We start from the raw sequence: 18,274 nt of genomic DNA on the forward strand, positions 1-18,274 counted from the left end.
ATTCAGTAAATACCCCCTTCACTCTACCACCTCCGCAGAGCCTCTTTTGGGTGGTTGGAACCACACGCAGTTACCAAGGGTTTGCATTTGTGACTTACAAATGGGACTCCATGGCTGGCTACGCCATGAGTAATAGCAGTGTTACTTGTGCCAGCATAGTCGGTACCCTAGAAATAAGTTGTGTGTGGGCCAGGCCCCGTGTGATACGTGGGGCAGGCAGCTCTGAGATGTTCTGATTCATGTCTCCAGAAGTGTCATGAAGGTGGAACAGTGTGCTCCCCATCCCAAGCCTCCCAACGGTGAGAAATAAAGGCAAGGGTTGCAGAAATACAGAAATCTGACGGAGGTTTGGGAGGAGTCATCACATCTCTCCCCCAACAAATACCATCAGAATCCTTCCCCAGGACCCTGACTGACATTAACAACTTGGTTTTATATCCTCTTCCTGTGTGCACTGCATGTAGGATGAATTAGGGGAAATGAAAAGTGATTTCCTTTGCCTTCTTTCTTACCAAGCCCAGTTTGACAGACTCACTGCCATGGCCTCTAATAAACTACAGCTCAGGCAGGTGTCGATTATACCAAACAGCTGGCTTGACATTTAATTTTATGCCACCATTGCCTGGAGACACCATGACCTATCAACACCAGCCTTGTATGTCACTACAGCACTTTTTCTTCCAGAAAGAAAGTGACCTCTCAGTGCAAGGCGGTATGAATAGGGACTAGAGCATAAGCATGGGCAGAGGTTGTACTGGTTACCCCATGGTCTCCCCTTCACAGAGAGGACCCCCAGATGCAGGAGGAGCTCTTTCCTTGTCATTTACTTACACATGGATGGTCTGGTCTGTTTGGGGCTTGTGTAGTATCCCACGTTTTGCTCTAAGAAGGATTTCCCCACCCATTGCAAACTGGGCCCAAGGTCATGTGGTTGTGTCTTCAAGTGGGAGGGAATAGACAGACTCTGGGACTTTGGCCTTCCAGACCTCACTACCTCAAGTGGAGAAGCTGAGAGGCAAGGTAGATTGGGAGCTTTTTCACGCATCAGCATCTATTCTCCAGAGGCCCTGGGTCAGCGACTTCAAATAGACTCCATTTCCAGTACCAGTTCTGGTTGATCAGTAGTGATGATGTGAGAGCATTGGCATTGTAGAATGTCCTGATCTGTCATCCATTAGTGATGTCTGCCATGGGCATCTGGGGTGTGGATGGGAGTGTTTTTAGGTCTGTACATACACTGCCATCTGTTCCTTGGGTATATTCCAATGCTCACTTTCCCTCAGGACCAACATGGATGTTCACATGTGGCTTAAAGCCTCCAGTTTCTCTTGTGCTCTGCCTGCAGGATGTGCGGCGCGTGCCTGGAGTAGCGCCCACTCTTGTCCGGTCGGCATCTGAGACCAGTGAGAAACGCCCCTTCATGTGTGCTTACCCGGGCTGCAATAAGAGATACTTCAAGCTGTCCCACTTACAGATGCACAGCAGGAAGCACACTGGTAAGTGTGTCCACTGCCCTGTGGTGGGCAAGGGTGGTTCGAGCACTCCTTCTCCGGACTCTCAGGTTGCTAAGGACACCAGTGATTTCTGGGATGGAAAGAAGGCCCTGCCATGAAAGGTCTGGCTGGGGTGGTGGAAGATGGCTGCAGGGCCATTTTGCATCCTGATTGTTCGCCCTTCATTAAAGAGGTCAGTAAATTGTCTTTAGGGAGAGCAGAGCAGACTGGTAGGAAGAAAATGCTACAGAATTAGAGACCTGTGTTTGAATCGTGTAACTGTTAGAAATACTATTGGTACTTCTAAAGAGAGAGGAGCTGGCCTGGGAAGATGGCAATCGATGGTTTTGAGAGGTTGCTGAGCAAGGTCATTGTCACACTCAGAGATGGTCCAGGGAAAAACTTAATTGCTTGGCTTAGTAATCACAAACAAGGCAGGAATGGGAAAATGGATTATAGGTTTAATCTTTGGCATCACTGTTTAAGAAAAAAGAGAGAGATGATGATTTTTGAAAACTGAATCCCCCCCCTCCCCCAGGTCAAGGACTCTGCTTCTGGGAAAGAGAGAATTGGCCTTGTCTGGTTGCTGGCGACCTTGCATGTGAACAGACATTTGACAAATGTCTGCTCTTGGCCGTGTGGGCGCTAGGTGGGAGTGTGCCTGGGTCTCCCCTACAGGGAACAGTTCGGAGCCCAGGCTCTCTTACAGAGGAGCCGGTGCTGTTCTTTCCATAACTGCAGGGCAGCTTTATGGTTATGATCACTATTATGATTTTATTATCACTGTGGACATTGCTGCTGGGAAGCTGGAGAAGTAAGTGAGGTGCACTCAGATCTCTTTAGGCCACCAGACTTTGCTGCTTCGATTTGTCTGCAGGATGCATGATTCTGGCATAATGCCGAGTTTGCGCTCAGTGGACCACAGACTTTGAGGCTAGAGATGAGAGAACCAGTGACGTGTTCTGTATTTACATATTTTTTCACATGGGATCATCTGAAAAGTGTCTGTAAAGGTTATAAGGAAAATGATAAAGTAAAATTGTGCCTGGAAAAATGCAAGGGAGTACATTGAAGGCAATATGGTTGGAAAAGATTTTTAATGGGAAAGAGGCGCTTAGAACACAGGGCAGTGAGACAGCTATGTGAAGGGAAGGCAGTGAACAGGACAGCCAAACCCCAGACCCACTGGAAGCTCTTCCTTGCAGAAGACGAGGACGACAGGTTGGTATTTTACAGCCTCTACTTGAAAGAGTGTAATATTTTCTTATTTATTATAACTGCACAGACTATTATACTTTTTACATGCCTGGCTCTCTATATGTATTATTTCATTCAATCCACACACACAAAGCAATTAGCAAGAGGACAGGATATAGTGGAAGCAGGACTCAAACTCCTGCCTTTTAACTCTAAGCCACAGTCCCCCTTACTAAACGACTTAAAGGTCTGTTTTGGTGTGAGGATACACGCAAATGAAAAGGGACTGACAGAGTATACGATTATGTACTAAATCAGAGACCAGAGGAACTGAGGAGTTCAGAGGGCATTGGTTTGAGCTCGGGTCATCTGAGGAAGTTTCTTGGAGGAGGAAAGGCTTAGTTAACCATCAGGGTCTGGTAACGTTAAGCAGAGAAAGTAAAGGATGGGCAGACACTGAAAGGCAGGGGAAAGAATCAGACTAAGAGGGGTGTTGTCTTCTCCAGGCTGCAGAGGTGGAGCGGAAGGCACTGGGCGGGATATAAATATGAAGTTAAGGAAAGGCTCCTGCCCCTCTGGGTTTTCCAGCCCACGGAAGAATGTAGACCTGGACATGGCTTCCCATGTTAGATGTTCTGGAATACATTCTGTAATGAGGGAAGGAAGGGCTTTAAATCTGAAGGTGCAGCTTCCAAGCAGGCATTGCAGAGGGAGTGGCATTTGTGAGGGACATACGGTGGGCTTTTTGGTTGGAGGTAGAGACAAAGGGCATTTCGTGTGAGCAGAGTGCAAGGTGGGCTTTGGGAAGAACGGTGAGCTCTGGGGTAGGATCTGGGGATATGGATCGATCAGGGAAGTAGCAGGAGCTTTTTAAGGCTAGAAAGGTAACTGGGCTCTGCCCTACAACAGCAAGACCCGACTGATCCTGGGGTGGCTTGGTGTCTGTCTCAGAATGCCAGTGACTTGGCACTCTCCTAAGAAGGTGGGAAGGTCCACAGTTGCTCAGGGCACTCATGGGGCTCAGAGCCTAGTATTGGGCTGAACTTCTTCTAGCAAGGATGGGGTAGGGCTTCTCCACTCTGTGGCAGGAGGTTGTGTAATTTCTCTTGGATAAAGGATACCAAAAACTATCTAAGTGCTTTGGCTTCTGGTTTAACTTGAGTGCCTCAGAACCATGGAGTCATGTATGCTTGACTCCAGAATGGGAAGTCAGTGGCAGAGAACACCAGATCTTTGGGCCATAAAACACTTATTTTATGGGGTTGGCCTCAAAGCACAAAAATCCCAGAATCCTGCCTCAGACTCAGCCTAGGAGTTAAAGATTATGGTTTTTATTTGCCTGAATACTCACTGATATTTTTTGAGCATTTCCTCTATGAGACATGGAGCTGAGCCCTTTACACGGTGGTCTGGTCTGATCTGTCCATATCCTTTGAAGTTGTCAGATTACTGGACCCATTTCACAATGAGGAAACCGCACCTCACCCAGCATTTAAAGTGGCGGAGCTGGATGTGACCCTGCAGTCACCCAAACCCTCGTTTATTCCTAATTCACAGTTAGGGACCATCTACTCGGACAGGCATCGCCGAAGTGCCTTAGGCACTTTGGGGTCCCTTCAGACCCAGTAGGAGAGGTGGCCTTTAATGAGATCCCTATTTCCAGTATCGTTTTCAAATAGAATATGTGTCTTCCCCAAGGTGAGAAACCATACCAGTGTGACTTCAAGGACTGTGAGCGAAGGTTTTCTCGTTCAGACCAGCTCAAAAGACACCAGAGGAGACACACAGGTTTGTAGGTTCACTTCTCATCGCCGGCAGTCACGTTCCCTTGGGGTAGGGTTGATTTCCTCATTCTCTTTGTTGTGGAATACGGATGAGAGGGTCAGACATGTGTTTGGTTTTCCCAATATTTTTTTCCTCTAATCTTTGGGAATTTTCCTTCTTTAAAAGAAAAAAAGAGAGAAAGAAATGAAAGAAAAAGAAACATCCCACATTTCTCCTGCAAACCACAGAGCAAGGCGATCCCACTAGCAACGGGCTGATGATACACTGAGTACCGGCAAAGGCCAGGGGTGGTGGAGGGCGGAATCCCATCTGTAGGGTGTGATTCACTTTTTCTGTCTCTGACGCAGCTGAGACCTTCCAGCTGTTGAGAAGCTGGACTTCTGTGGTTAAGGAATGGTTGTTCCCAAGACAGAAGCGGGTCCTTGAAGCTTACTGTGCAGAATCAGGTGGTTCCTCCCAGGCCTGGGGTGCTGGGGAAATCCGAGGGCGAGGCAGATGTTGGAGAGGCAGATGTTGGTGATGTGGCTGGAAGTGCCGGGCTCCTCCCGCCGCCAGGAGCCAGCCTTTCGGGGCATTACTAGGGCCGAGGCTAGACCTTCTCTGTCCGTTTAGGTGTGAAACCATTCCAGTGTAAAACTTGTCAGCGAAAGTTCTCCCGGTCCGACCACCTGAAGACCCACACCAGGACTCATACAGGTAAAACAAGTGCGTAAACTTTTCTTCACATTTATTTTTCATTATTTTTTTAAATGAGTGTTGAATGAAGTTGTCTGTGACGAGAGAGATTGGAAAAGGCTAGTGTAACGGCCCCAAGGTTTTAGACTCACTTGAGAGAAAGAACAGGGAAGGGCCTTCTCTAAATAATAAACGATAACATTTTTAAAGAAGGGGAGGTGGGAAGTACAGGAGAGGGGATGTGAAAAGAATGTCCTGAGTGCCCAGACCGAAAACTAAGAGATAAACTAGGTCCCTACTGTTTCCAGTGTGCTACATCACATTCTTGTCACTCAGTTTGATGTGATATCAACCTCACAGACAAACAGCAGAAATTCTGTCATGCCAAGCGTTTTATTCTTTTGAGAACTCATGTTTCACCACACTGTTTTCAGAGAGCTGAGTCCTTGCTCTGCTGAAAGTTAGCGCCCCAGGAGCAGTCTTGGTTTCTGCCAGAGTAATAGCAGATGTGGAGATAATGATCCTTGGTACTCATGTTCGTATAGAGAACGCAACAGGACACAGATCTGGCCGCTGAAGGTTTTTGTTTTTCCACAAGGCTGGTGTGACTCAATGAAAGCAGCACCGCCTTTGTTACATATTTTCTGCCTTTGGAAGGAGGGCCAATGCGTAGGTTATCTCACTTCACAACGTCCTTGTAAGAGTGAGGTAGGCATGCTTTATCTCCATTTTATTGCTGAGGAAACTGAGGCTTCCTAGTGATTAAATGGCTTGTCTGAAGTCACAAAGCTAGTAAGCAGCAAAGCCAGCTCCGTCCACTCCCAGCTCACCTTGTCCCAACGCCTCCTGCACTGGAGAAAGAGCCTGGGCTCACTCAGCGCTGCAGGGAGGAGCGGGCATCACGAAGACGGCCCAGGTCAGCAAGGCTGGGTACCCTGAGCACTGAGAGGAGGAAGGGCTGCGATTTGTCCATCAGGAGCTGGGCTTTGACAGCGCAGTTGGAGGCGGGGTGGGAGCAGCCAGACCGCAGCAGCCAGACCAGGAAGAGCAGAGGAACTGTGAGTGGGAAGTGAAAGAAAAGATGACATCGCAAGACCCTGGGCAGTCCCAGATCACAGCCCAAACAAGTCACGCTTAAAGACTGAGCCAAGGCACCTGTGCCCCAGAGTTGGTGAGATGGGCGTCTTGTGCCCCTCCCACAGGGTGCTCTTGATGTCGCTTCTTTGACTTAGTCCTGAGCTCACAATTTGGTGGCAAAGAGTTATGGTCCCATGTACACCACCCCTCCATCCCTCCAAGTATGTGTGAAGTGACCTGTGTCACCATCAGACTGTTGAACGCTGTATTTGATTGGCCCCCAGTCTGACCCTGGGACACCAGCCCTCCTGGGACATTTCTCAGTGCTTGTCCCAACCAGTAGTTCTCAGAGGAAACAAAGGGGGACCAGCAGTATTCTCAAGAAGAACCATCAGGTGGCATGGGGATCGGCTCCTGTGGCATTTCCTTTAGGATGAAGCCACAGCTATATTTCCATTATGGCTAGGCAGGGAGCTGCGGTACAGGAAGGAGCATAGCTTTAGAATTAGACAAATCTGGATTTGGGTCCTGCCTGGGTCTGCCCTTCCCAGGTACCCAACCTCATCTTTGGAGGGGGGTAGTAATGCTTCCCTTATGGGGCTGTTGTAAGGAATACATGAAGCAATGCGTGTGTGTGCGTGTGTGTGTGTACAAGGCTCAGAACAAGGCTTTGCATATTAAGAATTGAACAAATGCTAATTACCTTCCTTAATGAGAATGAGGCTTAGAAAGAACTTCTGAAGTGCTCCTTAGATGGAAAAGCCTTGACCCTTTGGCAAGCTTGTTAAAAATCTCAGAACCATGCCTCTACTAGTAACACTAGTATCTTCAGTAACACTTTAGGTTAAAAAAAACCAACATGCAAACTGGTATCAGTGATTTATTTAAAAATATTCAGCCCATCCAGAATGTGTACACAGATGGAGATGCTAAAGCTACAATCGCTGCTCTACTGCTAGACAGTGGTCACCCAATAATGTCCAGGGTGACGATCTGGAGGCTCTTGCAGCCCCGCTAAGCCCAGTTCCCTACTTTGACAGCAGAGGCGAAAAATTTACACAGTTCACAAAACACTCCATCAGCAGAGGTTGAGACAAATATTTTTCTCCTTAGTTAAATATGACTTGGCCAAACATTTCCACTAACTAGACTTAATTCCTTTTCTCCCCGTTTTCGAAGTCTTCTCACCTGAGATTATTTTGTAATTTTTCCAACATTTCGATCCTCAAAGCCCGCAGAGGCGCTGCCGTTTCGAGGCTGCCTGAGAAATGAGCCCAGGTGATTCATCTAGGGAAAGAACGGCGGGGAACCCAGAGTGGATGCGTTGTGATGACTCAGCGCGGGCCTTTGCTAGTTGAACTTGTGCCCGGTTTCTCTGCTGCAAGTGTCTCTGACTGGCAATTGTGTCAACAGGTGAGAAGCCCTTCAGCTGTCGGTGGCCCAGCTGTCAGAAGAAGTTTGCCCGCTCAGACGAATTAGTTCGCCATCACAACATGCACCAGAGAAACATGACCAAACTGCAGCTGGCGCTTTGAGGGGTCCCACTCGGGGACAGTTCTGTGTCCCGGGCAGGACAGTGTGTGAACTGCTCTCAAATTCCTCATCACTCACCTCTCTAAGAAGGAAACTGCAGTTGATCTTCTTCATCCGACTTCCAAGACAAGATACCTGTGCGACTGGATCCTACCAGGTTTGCCCTGAGAAGTTGGTCTCTGCTTTGCCGCCTTTTAGGTGACTCACAGGCCCTGGAGAAGCGGCTAGCAGCGTCCCGTTAGTTAAAAGCCCGTCATCATTTGGTCAGGATCTTCCACTGTAAGAAGAGCCGTTGTTGATAATGTCCCCTCACCCTCCCCTTCTCCTTTTATGCTCGTTTTCACTAGGAATGGAGTTATTGTACCATTTTCCATCATGGGATATTTATAGGCCGGGGCATGTGTATGTGTCTGCTAATGTAAACTTTGTCATGGTTTCCATTTACTAATAGCAACAGCAAGAAATAAATCAGAGGGCCAGGCATGGGGGTGACTTGCGTCTAACATTCCGGAGGTCAGGCAGGCTGCTAACCTGGAAGGCAGGATGTAGTTCTACCAGACAACTTTCAAAGCTCATGTGTTTCAAGCAGCTGAAAAAAGAATCCTAACTAACCAGTACCTCTGTATAGAAATCTAAAAGAATGCTACCACTTAGCGATTTCAATGTTAACATTAGCACAATGCTCTTAAGAAACTGTGTTTGAATATCTGAGATTTTATTTTTTGTGTTTTTGACTTTTTCTGAGTTATAATTGGATGTGTCTTCAGAGATGTACATATCTCCTCACACAAAGGAAGTGGAATTCATTCTCATCATTTGGGGTGTCCTTAGAGTGTACAGCCACGCTGGTTATGTGGCTTCAAGTTGTAAAAATTAAAGTGACTTTAAAAGAAAATAGGGGCTGGTCTAGGATCTCCTGTGATAAGACTGTTCTTAAGTAACTTAAGTAACTTTGGGTCTACAAGTATATGTGAAAAAAATGAGACTTATTAGTGTGAGGAAATCCATTGTTTTAAAGGTGGTTGGGTGTATGTGTGTGTGTGTGCTGTGTTTTGTTTTTCTAAGGGAGGGAGTTTGTTATTTACTGTTGCTTGAAATTATTGTGTAAATATATGTATCTGACAATGATTTGCTCTTTGACAACTAAAATTAGGAAATGTATAAATATTAGATGCATCACTGTTTGGGTGTTGATTTTACAAGGTATTGGTGATAACACTAAAAATGTAACCTTCATTTTCACTTTGCTCTCAATTAAAGTCTATTCAAAAGGAAAGTGGCAAGATTCCATCAGCTGTATTGTGTTTAAATCTCATGGCCATTTGAGTCTCTTTTAAACAGGTAAGAAGACATTGATGGCTGAGCCCATCCAGGCAACCACCACAATTTATTTCTCTCTGTCAAACCTCAGGGTGGAATCATCTGTCCTAGAAGCAGCAGAAAGGGCTGCCTCCTCCTTGCATTATAAAGTGATTGTGCTCATGCTGTGGTCGGATGGGGTTTGTAGTATTGTAGGAATTGTGCTTTAGGGTTATTTATTTATTTTGAGATAGGGTCTTGCTCTGCTATCTAGGCTAGAGTGCAGTGGTGTCACCATAGCTCACTGCAACCTCAAACTCCTGTGCTTAAGTGATCTTTCTGCCCCAGCCAAGTAGCTGGGACTACAGGTGGACACCACCATTCCTGGCTAATTTTTTTATCTTTTGTAGAGATAGGATCTTGCTGTATTGCTCAGGTTGGTCTTGAACTCCTGGTCCCAAGCAATCCTCCCACCTTGGCCTCCCAAAGTGCTAGGATTACAGGCACGTAGGGTTTATTTTAATCGGGTTATCATTGCATCACTTCTTATTTCCGATCAGCAAGAGAGAATAGAGAGATGCTAATGGTTGGTCTTTCTGAAAAGTTCACAGATACATCACTGCCATCAGAAGGGCATGGGCTGAACACCCAGTACAATTGAGTTTACAACTGTAGTTGCCATAAATCAGCTCAGTAGGTTGAAAACTGCTTAGACTCTCTAGGGCAGCTGAGTGTGAAAGCAAAGATCTATATTATCTAAAAACTATAAACTTTCTTTCTGGTTCTGGTGTATGGTTTTTCAATTGTAAATAAGGAGATTAATTTGGTGCCACCCCTCTCGGCTCTGTTATCGTGGAGCTCGCATGCACTCCAGGTTTCAGTTCTTTATTTTAAATATGTCTCAAGGAGATGGAAGCCCAGCCACGGAGACTCTTTTCTGCACCGAAGTGCAGCTCAAAGCTTGGGAAGCCTGAAAGTCAGGTCCAGAGGCCCTTCTTATTTTGCATCTGGCTCTTGCATCACTGTTAATTATAGCGAGTGTGGTGACTCATTTATATCAGCCGTTTTTATCTTTTCCTGCCAGAAGACAGCATTTTTCTGGAGAAGCTCAGGACAAGCATGGCAAACGTCAGCCAGTCGGGAGAGCCAGTTTTCACAACAAAAGTACAGCCACATTGTCTCAGACACACGAGGAAGACCAGAGATTCTCAGACGACCCTAGCAATTCAGCTTGCAGTCAAGGTCGTGGGCTCTGCAAAGCAGTCCAACCTGGGTTCAAATCCTAAATCTCTAATGTCCTTATCTGTGAAGTGGGGACAAGAATCCTGCCTGATAGGATCATAGTGAAGATTAAATAAAAAAAAAAAAAAACCAACCTGTGTGAAAACATCAAGCACATAACAAAGGCTTATAAACATTATCTAGGAAATCACCCAAGAACTCACTTGCTAATTTCTGTTATCTCCCCCTTCTCCAGGCATCCTCTTGCATTGTCTAGCCAACCTCACAGGTCAGCTCTGCAGAATGACAAAAAGTCCATTTCCCTATACCCCAAGGCAGAGTTAAGCTTTGCAGCAATTGGGCTTCTTGCCAGCTTTGCCACAGAGACCACACCTGCTTGCTTTGTGTCTTCTGCGAAGCATCCATGATCTTTGAGTGTATTTCGGAGACTCACGCTGTTGACCTTCTATAGGCTGTCAGGAGTCAGTTGGTGCAAATAGGTTAGTGGCAGCTCCTTGTGGCCCAGGCTAGAGGCTGTATTGGGTGCAATGGTCAAAATATGCATTTTTCCATCTTGCTTTACTCTAGTGCCTGGTTCAGTGTATAATTCAATACTTCTAGTCCCCCCACACACTGCCTCTTCCAGACCAGTCCAGTCATCCTGAGCCCTCTCCTCTCTGAACTTTTGTAGTGTTCAGAGTACAGAACATTGAAAATGGTACCTTAATATTAGTGTAGTATCTTTTTTGATTTTTAGGACAATCCTGTAAGCTAGACAAGGAAAGTGTCCCCACTTTACAGATTAGGAAATTGAGGCTCAGTGGAAGTAGGTGGCCGAGGCAGGACTTAATCTTGGTCTCCTATATACAAGTTTCCTACCAAACACATGCTTAACGATGTAGGCTTGAACTCTGCTCCATTGTTTCATATCTATAAAGCACTTCTTCCCAGCTGGAGTGTAAACTCTTCAAGGCAAGATCTTCTCCCTCTCCTGTGTTATTTCCATCAGGGCTTCTCAGTGTCCACAGACATCACCTGGGGAGTTTGCTGAGGTGCAGACTTGGGTTCACAAGTTCTGGGGCAGGGCCTTGAGAGTCGTTTCTAACAAGCACCCTGCTAGGCTGTGGATAACAAGTGTAGCAAGGACCTACAGCATGGGCTCAATAAATACTTGCTGAGAGGTGACTGATGAGATTTGCATTTGAAACTCATGGGATGACCCTGAACCTGCTGGTCCTTGAGAGTGGTCAGTGAAGCTGGCCCAGGCTTCTGCTGCGAGGGTCTGCAGGACTGTGAGTCAGGACATTCATGCTGATTGCAGGCAGAATTGTGTGCACCAGCTCAGGTGAATTCATCCACAAGGGGATTCGTTTTTAAGCACAATTGTCCAATCCTCTGCCAGTAACTTTTCACAAGCAGGGGAGCCTTCCCCAGGTAAGATCAGGTGTGGTGGATGCTCACACTTGCATATCCAGTCCTGCCACCTCACACAGTCACACTTCTCAGCAATGGGCTTCTGCCTCCCTAGTCTCCTGTTTTCCAGCATCCTTGAATTGAAACGTATAGCTTTGGAAAGGATCTGTTCCCTGTGAGCAGCAGCCTCACTGGCCAGCAGGATTTTCCCAGGTTTTGCTGCTACTAGGAGCCACTTGCTCCAGGTACTAGCTCTCCAGGGTACCAAAGGGCTAAGAGAATGGCCCTTGGAACCCTGTCCTCTCTGCAGGGTGTTTGTACCACTGATCTCGGACTAACAGGTGTGTCAGGAAATGCTGTGTGTGTGTCCACATGTGTGTGTAGAACAGTGGTTCTCAACTGGGCCAGACTTTGCTCCCACAGGGGATATTGGGCAATGGCATGACATTTTGGATTGTCATGATGAGGGCCAGGATGCTCAAAGGCATCTGGGAGACAGAGCCTAGGGATGCTACACACAGTGCATGGAACAGCCCTTCCGTCTCCTTGACCAAGGAATAATCTGGTCCACAATGTCAGTAGTCCTTTGGTTGAGGGACTTTGGTGTAGAAGAGGGGGTTGCTTTCCCAGATAGGATTGTCACCAGGTCAGAAGGGAAATGGAGAGCATTCCTTGGCTGGTCTGGGAATTGCTATCCGATCCCTCCTTAATCCACCTTTCTGAGTTCACTGAGTCTCGGAAGGCATTTTTCTGCAAAGCTGTAAAGTCGGCAGTGGCTGTAGGAATTTCTCACAGGTGAATGTGTAAAAACCACAATAAGGTGGCCAGGTGCAGTGGCTCACGCCTGTAATCCTAGCACTCTGGAGGCCAAGGCAGGCAGATTGCTCAAGGTCAGGAGTTCGAATCCAGCCTGAGCAAGAGGGAGACCCCATCTCTACTATAAATAGAAAGAAATTAATTGGCCAACTAATATATATAGAAAAAATTATCCGGGCATGGTGGCGCATGCCTGTAGTCCCAGCTACTCAGGAGGCTGAGGCAGGAGGATTGCTTGAGCCCGGGAGTTTGAGGTTGCTGTGATCTAGGCTGATGCCACAGCACTCACTCTAGCCTGGGCAACAAAGCGAGACTTTGCCTCAAAAAAAACAAAAAAATACCACAATAAGGAAAACATATCCCCAAGAAACTAGGAAGGTCTGGGCTCTTTTTGTTCAGGTCTTTGCTTCTAGTGACTATTAATTTATCAAGCTATTGAAGTCTTTTCAATTATTTACTTGCTAGAATCTTGCAAAAGTTAATCAATAAACATACATTTTCATGGTGATGATCACACCTGGTCTGATTTTATCAACAGTTGATGCTATGCGGAGAACGTGGCTGCTTCCTTGGAGGATTCTGGGCTTTTCTGACTTTTCAAGTAAAATTATGGTTCTGTTAGTTCTATTGGCCTCGAGAAGGAAAGAGAGAGCCAGATGGGATGGGAAGCGTGGTGTCTCAGGGCTGGAAACCCACAAGACTGGCCAACAGTGCTGCGAGGTCCGCACAGTGCAAGGCCAGGGCTTGAGAAACCGGTGAGGGGGCGAGGACAGACTCCCGAAGGTCAGGGGTCTGGAAGGTCACAGCCTGTAAGCACAGACTGAAAATCAGCCCGTTACGAGTGGAAGCCTCAGACAGAAGGAGCGTGGACGTGAGCAGCGAAAGCTGACCACGCTGGCAAATGCGAGTTTGGGAGTTAGCGAGGGATGTTTATGGAGCAGGGGAGGATTGAAGGATGGTCCGGAGGGGATGGGGCCGAGATAAATGCAGAGGGGTGGAGCGGTTGGTTGAGACAAGTGGCTTTCCCCTTGCGTCCTCCCTGGAGCTTTGGTGATGTTGACGGGGGCGAGAAGGATTGCCTGACACGGTGGGGACTCGGAGGGCCACTGAGGAGGAAGCTGGGCTCGGAGAGAAAGAAGAAGGAGGGGTGGAGAGGGGAAGACAAGTCTGGGAGGAGGGATGAGACGCATGAGGAATGGAGTGCGGATGTCAGGGAGGTCTGCAGGAAGACAGGGCTTCTGTCTGACAGGGCCTGACCCGGGCATGAACCTGCACCAGCCCCGGGAACGCACAGCCTGGGACTTCCACAAAGAGAGGTGCTCGAGTGCTAAAAGGCAAGTCGTAACAGTGCGTGCCACTTACTTAACCTTTGAGTGCAGACCAGACCGTTTTACATGCATTCTCTTATGCGAGCAGTCTCCACTTTACAGATGAAGAAACTGAGGTTTCTAAGACGTGCCTCACATAGAGTCCTGCAGCTACTGTGTATGGCAGAGTTGAGATTTTAACCCCGCTCTGACTCACAGCCCACACTCTTAACACCTACATTATACCATTTCCCCCCCTTGAGACAGGGTCTCGCTCTGTTGCCTGGGTAGAGTGCAGTGGTGTCATCATGGCTCACTGCAACCTCAAACTCCTGGGCTCCAGTGATCCTCCTGCCTCAGCCTCCTGAGCAGCTGAGACTACAAGTGTGTGCCACCACACCTGGCTAATTTAGGGTCTCACTTGTGCTCAGGCTGGTCTTGAACTCCTGGCCCCAAGCAATCCTCCCGCCTTGGCTTCCCAAACTGCTAGGACTACAGGCCTGAGCTACTACGTGCGGCCACACAGTGTACTGTCTTTATCCCCCTGTCCTGGGGCATGCTGGCTGCACAAACCAGAGGACATAATGCAACAGCGATGCCTTGCCCCTTGCTAGGGTGCCAGGGATGTTCATCAGGTACCCGGAGAAAGGATAAGCATGATTGATGACTGTCCCCTCCCCCCGTCTCCCGTTGTGGAGACTGTTTGTGAAAGATGTTTTCATTCAACATTTTATTTGAAATACCGGAACTCAAGAAATGACATGGCATGATGTTCGCTGGATAGTGATAAAAGGGGAAAACTGGGAAACATTTAGAAAGTTCAAGGTCAATGATTACTTTTTAAAAGCAGCATCCTGCTTTCCCAAGGAGGTCTACGTCATAGGCTGAGGAGGGAGCTGCTGGTTTTCTGTGATGGGGATGGGGGTGTCTTGTGGATGTGACCCCATGGGTAGGATGTCCCTCTCGTCGGCAGGTGGCCTCCATTTCTCTAAGATGTGTCTGGGTCCTTACCATCCAAAAAAAGGTCAAGGAGCCTGTCCCAGTTTTTCTGAGTTCTAAAAATACAAGGATACATGTCAGTGGCCTTTATCACTCAGTGGGGGCACAGCCTTCCTCCCAGCCCTGACCCCTAGCAGCGTCCTGGGAAGAAGAGGCTTGTGGAGGTCTTGTTGTGGGGAAAGACAGGGAGAAGGTCAGCATCTGCCTTCTATCCCCCAGGAGGCAGGGACGTCCCAGCAGTGTCTGCAGGCTACGAGCACAGGCTTGGAGCTTCGGCCCAGATAGCGCAACTCTCCGGCTCCCGGGTTGGCCTGAAGATGAATGGGTGGCTGCAGGAGTGGAGCCCGCACGCACTCAAAGGGACCGGGGACTGGGTATCCCGGGACACTTCTCCATCTGTCTCATCCCGGAGATGAGGCAGCTGGCAGGTGGGGCTGGCCGGGCCCCACCGTCATCAGATGTCAGGCCCAGGCCCCAAGTGTCCTGTACAAAGGTCTTCTCTGAACCCATCAAAGTGCCTCCTGCTGGTTTCAACATCCCAACTAAGAGGGAGGAAGAAGTGTGGCAAGGACTTGGCACAGCCACACTTTCTTCATCTGAGCGTGTCGGCAAGAGGGGCAGTGTCAAGGACTCAGGATCACGTCACAGGCCGATCTGGGGCTTTGGAGACACCGTGCCCCCTAAGTTACTGCCTCCAAAGGAGCAGAACAGTGACTCAAATAACCCAAAGCAACAGTATTGAAAACTTCTGGTACTAGGTTCTGAAATGACTTTATAGGTGTTTATGGTTTTTTTTTAAATACACCCTGGTAGATGCATCTCTCATATTATGGTCTTCTCTAGATGTTGCTGCATCATGGATAAAACTAAAGTTTACTCATTTATTCAACCATATAATCCCAAATCTCCAGATATTTCATCTTATTTTGCATAATTTCCCCCATATTTGTCCTTTTAAGATTACAGGATCTGTGGATAGATGAATCTTGGTTTTATTCCCTGGATCTGCCACTTACCAGCCTCATGGCAGGTTTACTTAACCCTCAGTTTGCAAGTTAATAAAGAGCAGTGCTTGTTATTACTGCCTTTGACACTGTGGAAACCCACAGGTTGGCTTGATGTGCCCTGGGGAACCTCTTGGGCTTTCCTGGGCACCCCGCAGCTGTAAGTCAATGAGGGTGGCCCAGGACAACGGCACGATGGCCTGGCTGAGGCAGGGCATTTAACCCTTTTTCCTGCCACAAGCATTCCTTGCTGGTTCTGTGAGGCCGAATGCAGACACCAGGCGAGTTCAGTACCATGCTCCAGACTGCCAGGCTGCGCTCCTAGGAGCAGATATGTGTAGGCTCCAACCCCTTAGGAGAATTCATTAGGACAGTCTACGATACGGTGCTGAACCAGAGGCTCGTTCCGGTGGGCCAGGGCTGGGGAAGTCTCGTCCCTGCTGAACTTCAGCAGCTGATAACGGCAGTGTCTGCTGGCAGATTTCATTTTTCACGGGGCCATCTGCATCCAGTCAAGGATAACTTGACTTTCCGAAAAAGCTGCTCGTCAGTGTCGGCCCTGCACCACCTCCCCTCGGTGAGTCAGGCACCACTCCTGGTGCCGGGGTCACGGGGGCGGTGTGGTGTCAACAAACCAGTGTCATCATAATATACATGGAAGCATTGAAGTGGCCGGGGTGTTTATGTGGCTGATGCCCTGTTGCTTTTTATCAGTCCAAGTTATGGCTGATTTAGCTCTGTGTTAGCTAGCCTATTCGTCTCCAGAGCTTCAGTGTTTTTGTTTTCTTAATTTTGTCATTGCTATTATCACCTGTTTATATTAGAGAGCGCTACTACTCTCTCCAGTCATTCTTGTTCACCCTTCCTCTTCCTCCCCCTTTTCATTCTGTCCCTCCACTTCTCTCTTGCAGGTTAGAAATTCCCAGTTTGCAACAGGAGGTCTAGGCAGTTGGTCTGTCCCTTGAGTTCTCTGTCTGCTTCAGTTCTCATGGCAGGTCCTCGGGGGACATCCTGGAAGACACTCTCCTTGCCTGCAGTCCATTCCCTATGGAGGGCTCAGGTTTTAGGGGAGAAGGACCAAGTTCTGGCCTTAAAATACCCCCCATCCCCTTTTCTTGATCGCCAAAAAGGTTAATGCAAACTATAGTGGTCTGAGTCTTGCTAGGATATCCTTCAAGAGCTGAGATTGGCTGGGAGGAGCAATTTCTCCTGCTGTGGTCAGTCCTGCCCACAGTTGGAGAAAAGACATAGCCTATTAGCTGCTATAGCCCAACTGCCACCATTAGAATTGCTTTTATCAACCTTCTGGAGACATGGGCATTTAACTGGTTAAGGAGTGACATCATCCACGTCTACACTTAAAATCAGAGATAAATTTATAACTTCATTCACTTACCAGGCATTTATTTGCGCCTCCTGTGTGTCCAGCCCCTAGTTCAGAGATAAATCAGGTATTGCTCTCTCCCCAAGGGTCTACAGTCTAGTAGAAGAATGAGAAACTTAAGGGCATGAGCAAAGGATCAAGACCAAGCTTTGCCTCAAGAGGCCAGGGAAGCTTTAACAGAGTATTTTTTAGCCTGAGTCTTCAAGGATGTATAAGAGTTTCTCAGAAGAAAGAGAAGGGAAGAACCTTCCAGGTAGAAGGAACTGCAAGAATTAAAAGGACAGGGAATATCTCGGTATGCCTGAAGTCATAGTAGGAAAGGAGAAGACCGAGCCATTGTCTAAAAGGACTCTTGCTCTCTCAGGATGCTGCACCCTCAGAGATGGCTACCCCTGGCTACCCAGTGTTACATGGAGCCAGCTTCCTCGGATTTGCAGGGGAAGTAAATATATAGTAAATATTTAGGAATTTAGTAAATATTTAGGAATTTTGCAAACCAATTGTTAAAAAGTGTTAGTTAGCAGCTTGAATGGGAGTGTTTACACCACAGAAATTGGCAAGTGCTACAAAGCAGGACTGCTTTTGTTAGTTCGTTTTCCAGAGAGCCAGTTTGCTAGTATACCAGAGTAGGCTATTTTTTGGGTGGTGGGTGTGAAATTATATATCCCAAGAAGTCTGCCAGCATGTCACTTTGTGCTTAATTATTCCCTTGTGTCAGGAAGGCCCAGCTGTGTGGTCCTTCTCAATTGTGTAGTCTTCAAAGATGGGGTCAAAAGAGAAAAAAATCTAATTCTTCCCCTCTTTAAAGATGACTTGGTTTGCATAGGCCTTGTTCCTGCCTCACTGTATGTTCTTGTGCTTCCTCCAACGTGCCGAGGCCTGCTTGGAGTCTAAGCCCTGAGTCATTTCCCATCGAGATCTATAACAAGTTCTTGATTTCTTCTCTGAAAAGCAGGACAGCACTCTTCCAGGGAGAGCGCTTCTAGGGCAATGCTGTGCCTGCCTAGGAGGTCTCAGCTCAAGCAGTATGAAAGAAAGGATTAACTCTTTAAAGAAATATTTTATCTTCCT

At 47.6% G+C, this 18,274-nt stretch overlaps 1 protein-coding gene across 1 annotated transcript in view; it reads left to right on the forward strand.

Annotated features, from left to right (window-relative positions):
* WT1 (WT1 transcription factor) overlaps positions 1–9,053 on the forward strand; it is a 47,647-nt gene extending 38,594 nt beyond the window's left edge. The window contains 4 exon segments of the mRNA XM_076001382.1: positions 1,346–1,496; positions 4,389–4,478; positions 5,088–5,180; positions 7,641–9,053. Coding sequence (XP_075857497.1) covers positions 1,346–1,496; positions 4,389–4,478; positions 5,088–5,180; positions 7,641–7,762 — 456 coding nt within the window. The 3' untranslated portion in view covers positions 7,763–9,053.
* Positions 9,054–18,274: the final 9,221 nt, after the last annotated feature.

Source organism: Microcebus murinus, chromosome 4 (genome assembly GCF_040939455.1).
Source record: "Microcebus murinus isolate Inina chromosome 4, M.murinus_Inina_mat1.0, whole genome shotgun sequence".
Taxonomy (NCBI): domain Eukaryota; kingdom Metazoa; phylum Chordata; class Mammalia; order Primates; family Cheirogaleidae; genus Microcebus; species Microcebus murinus.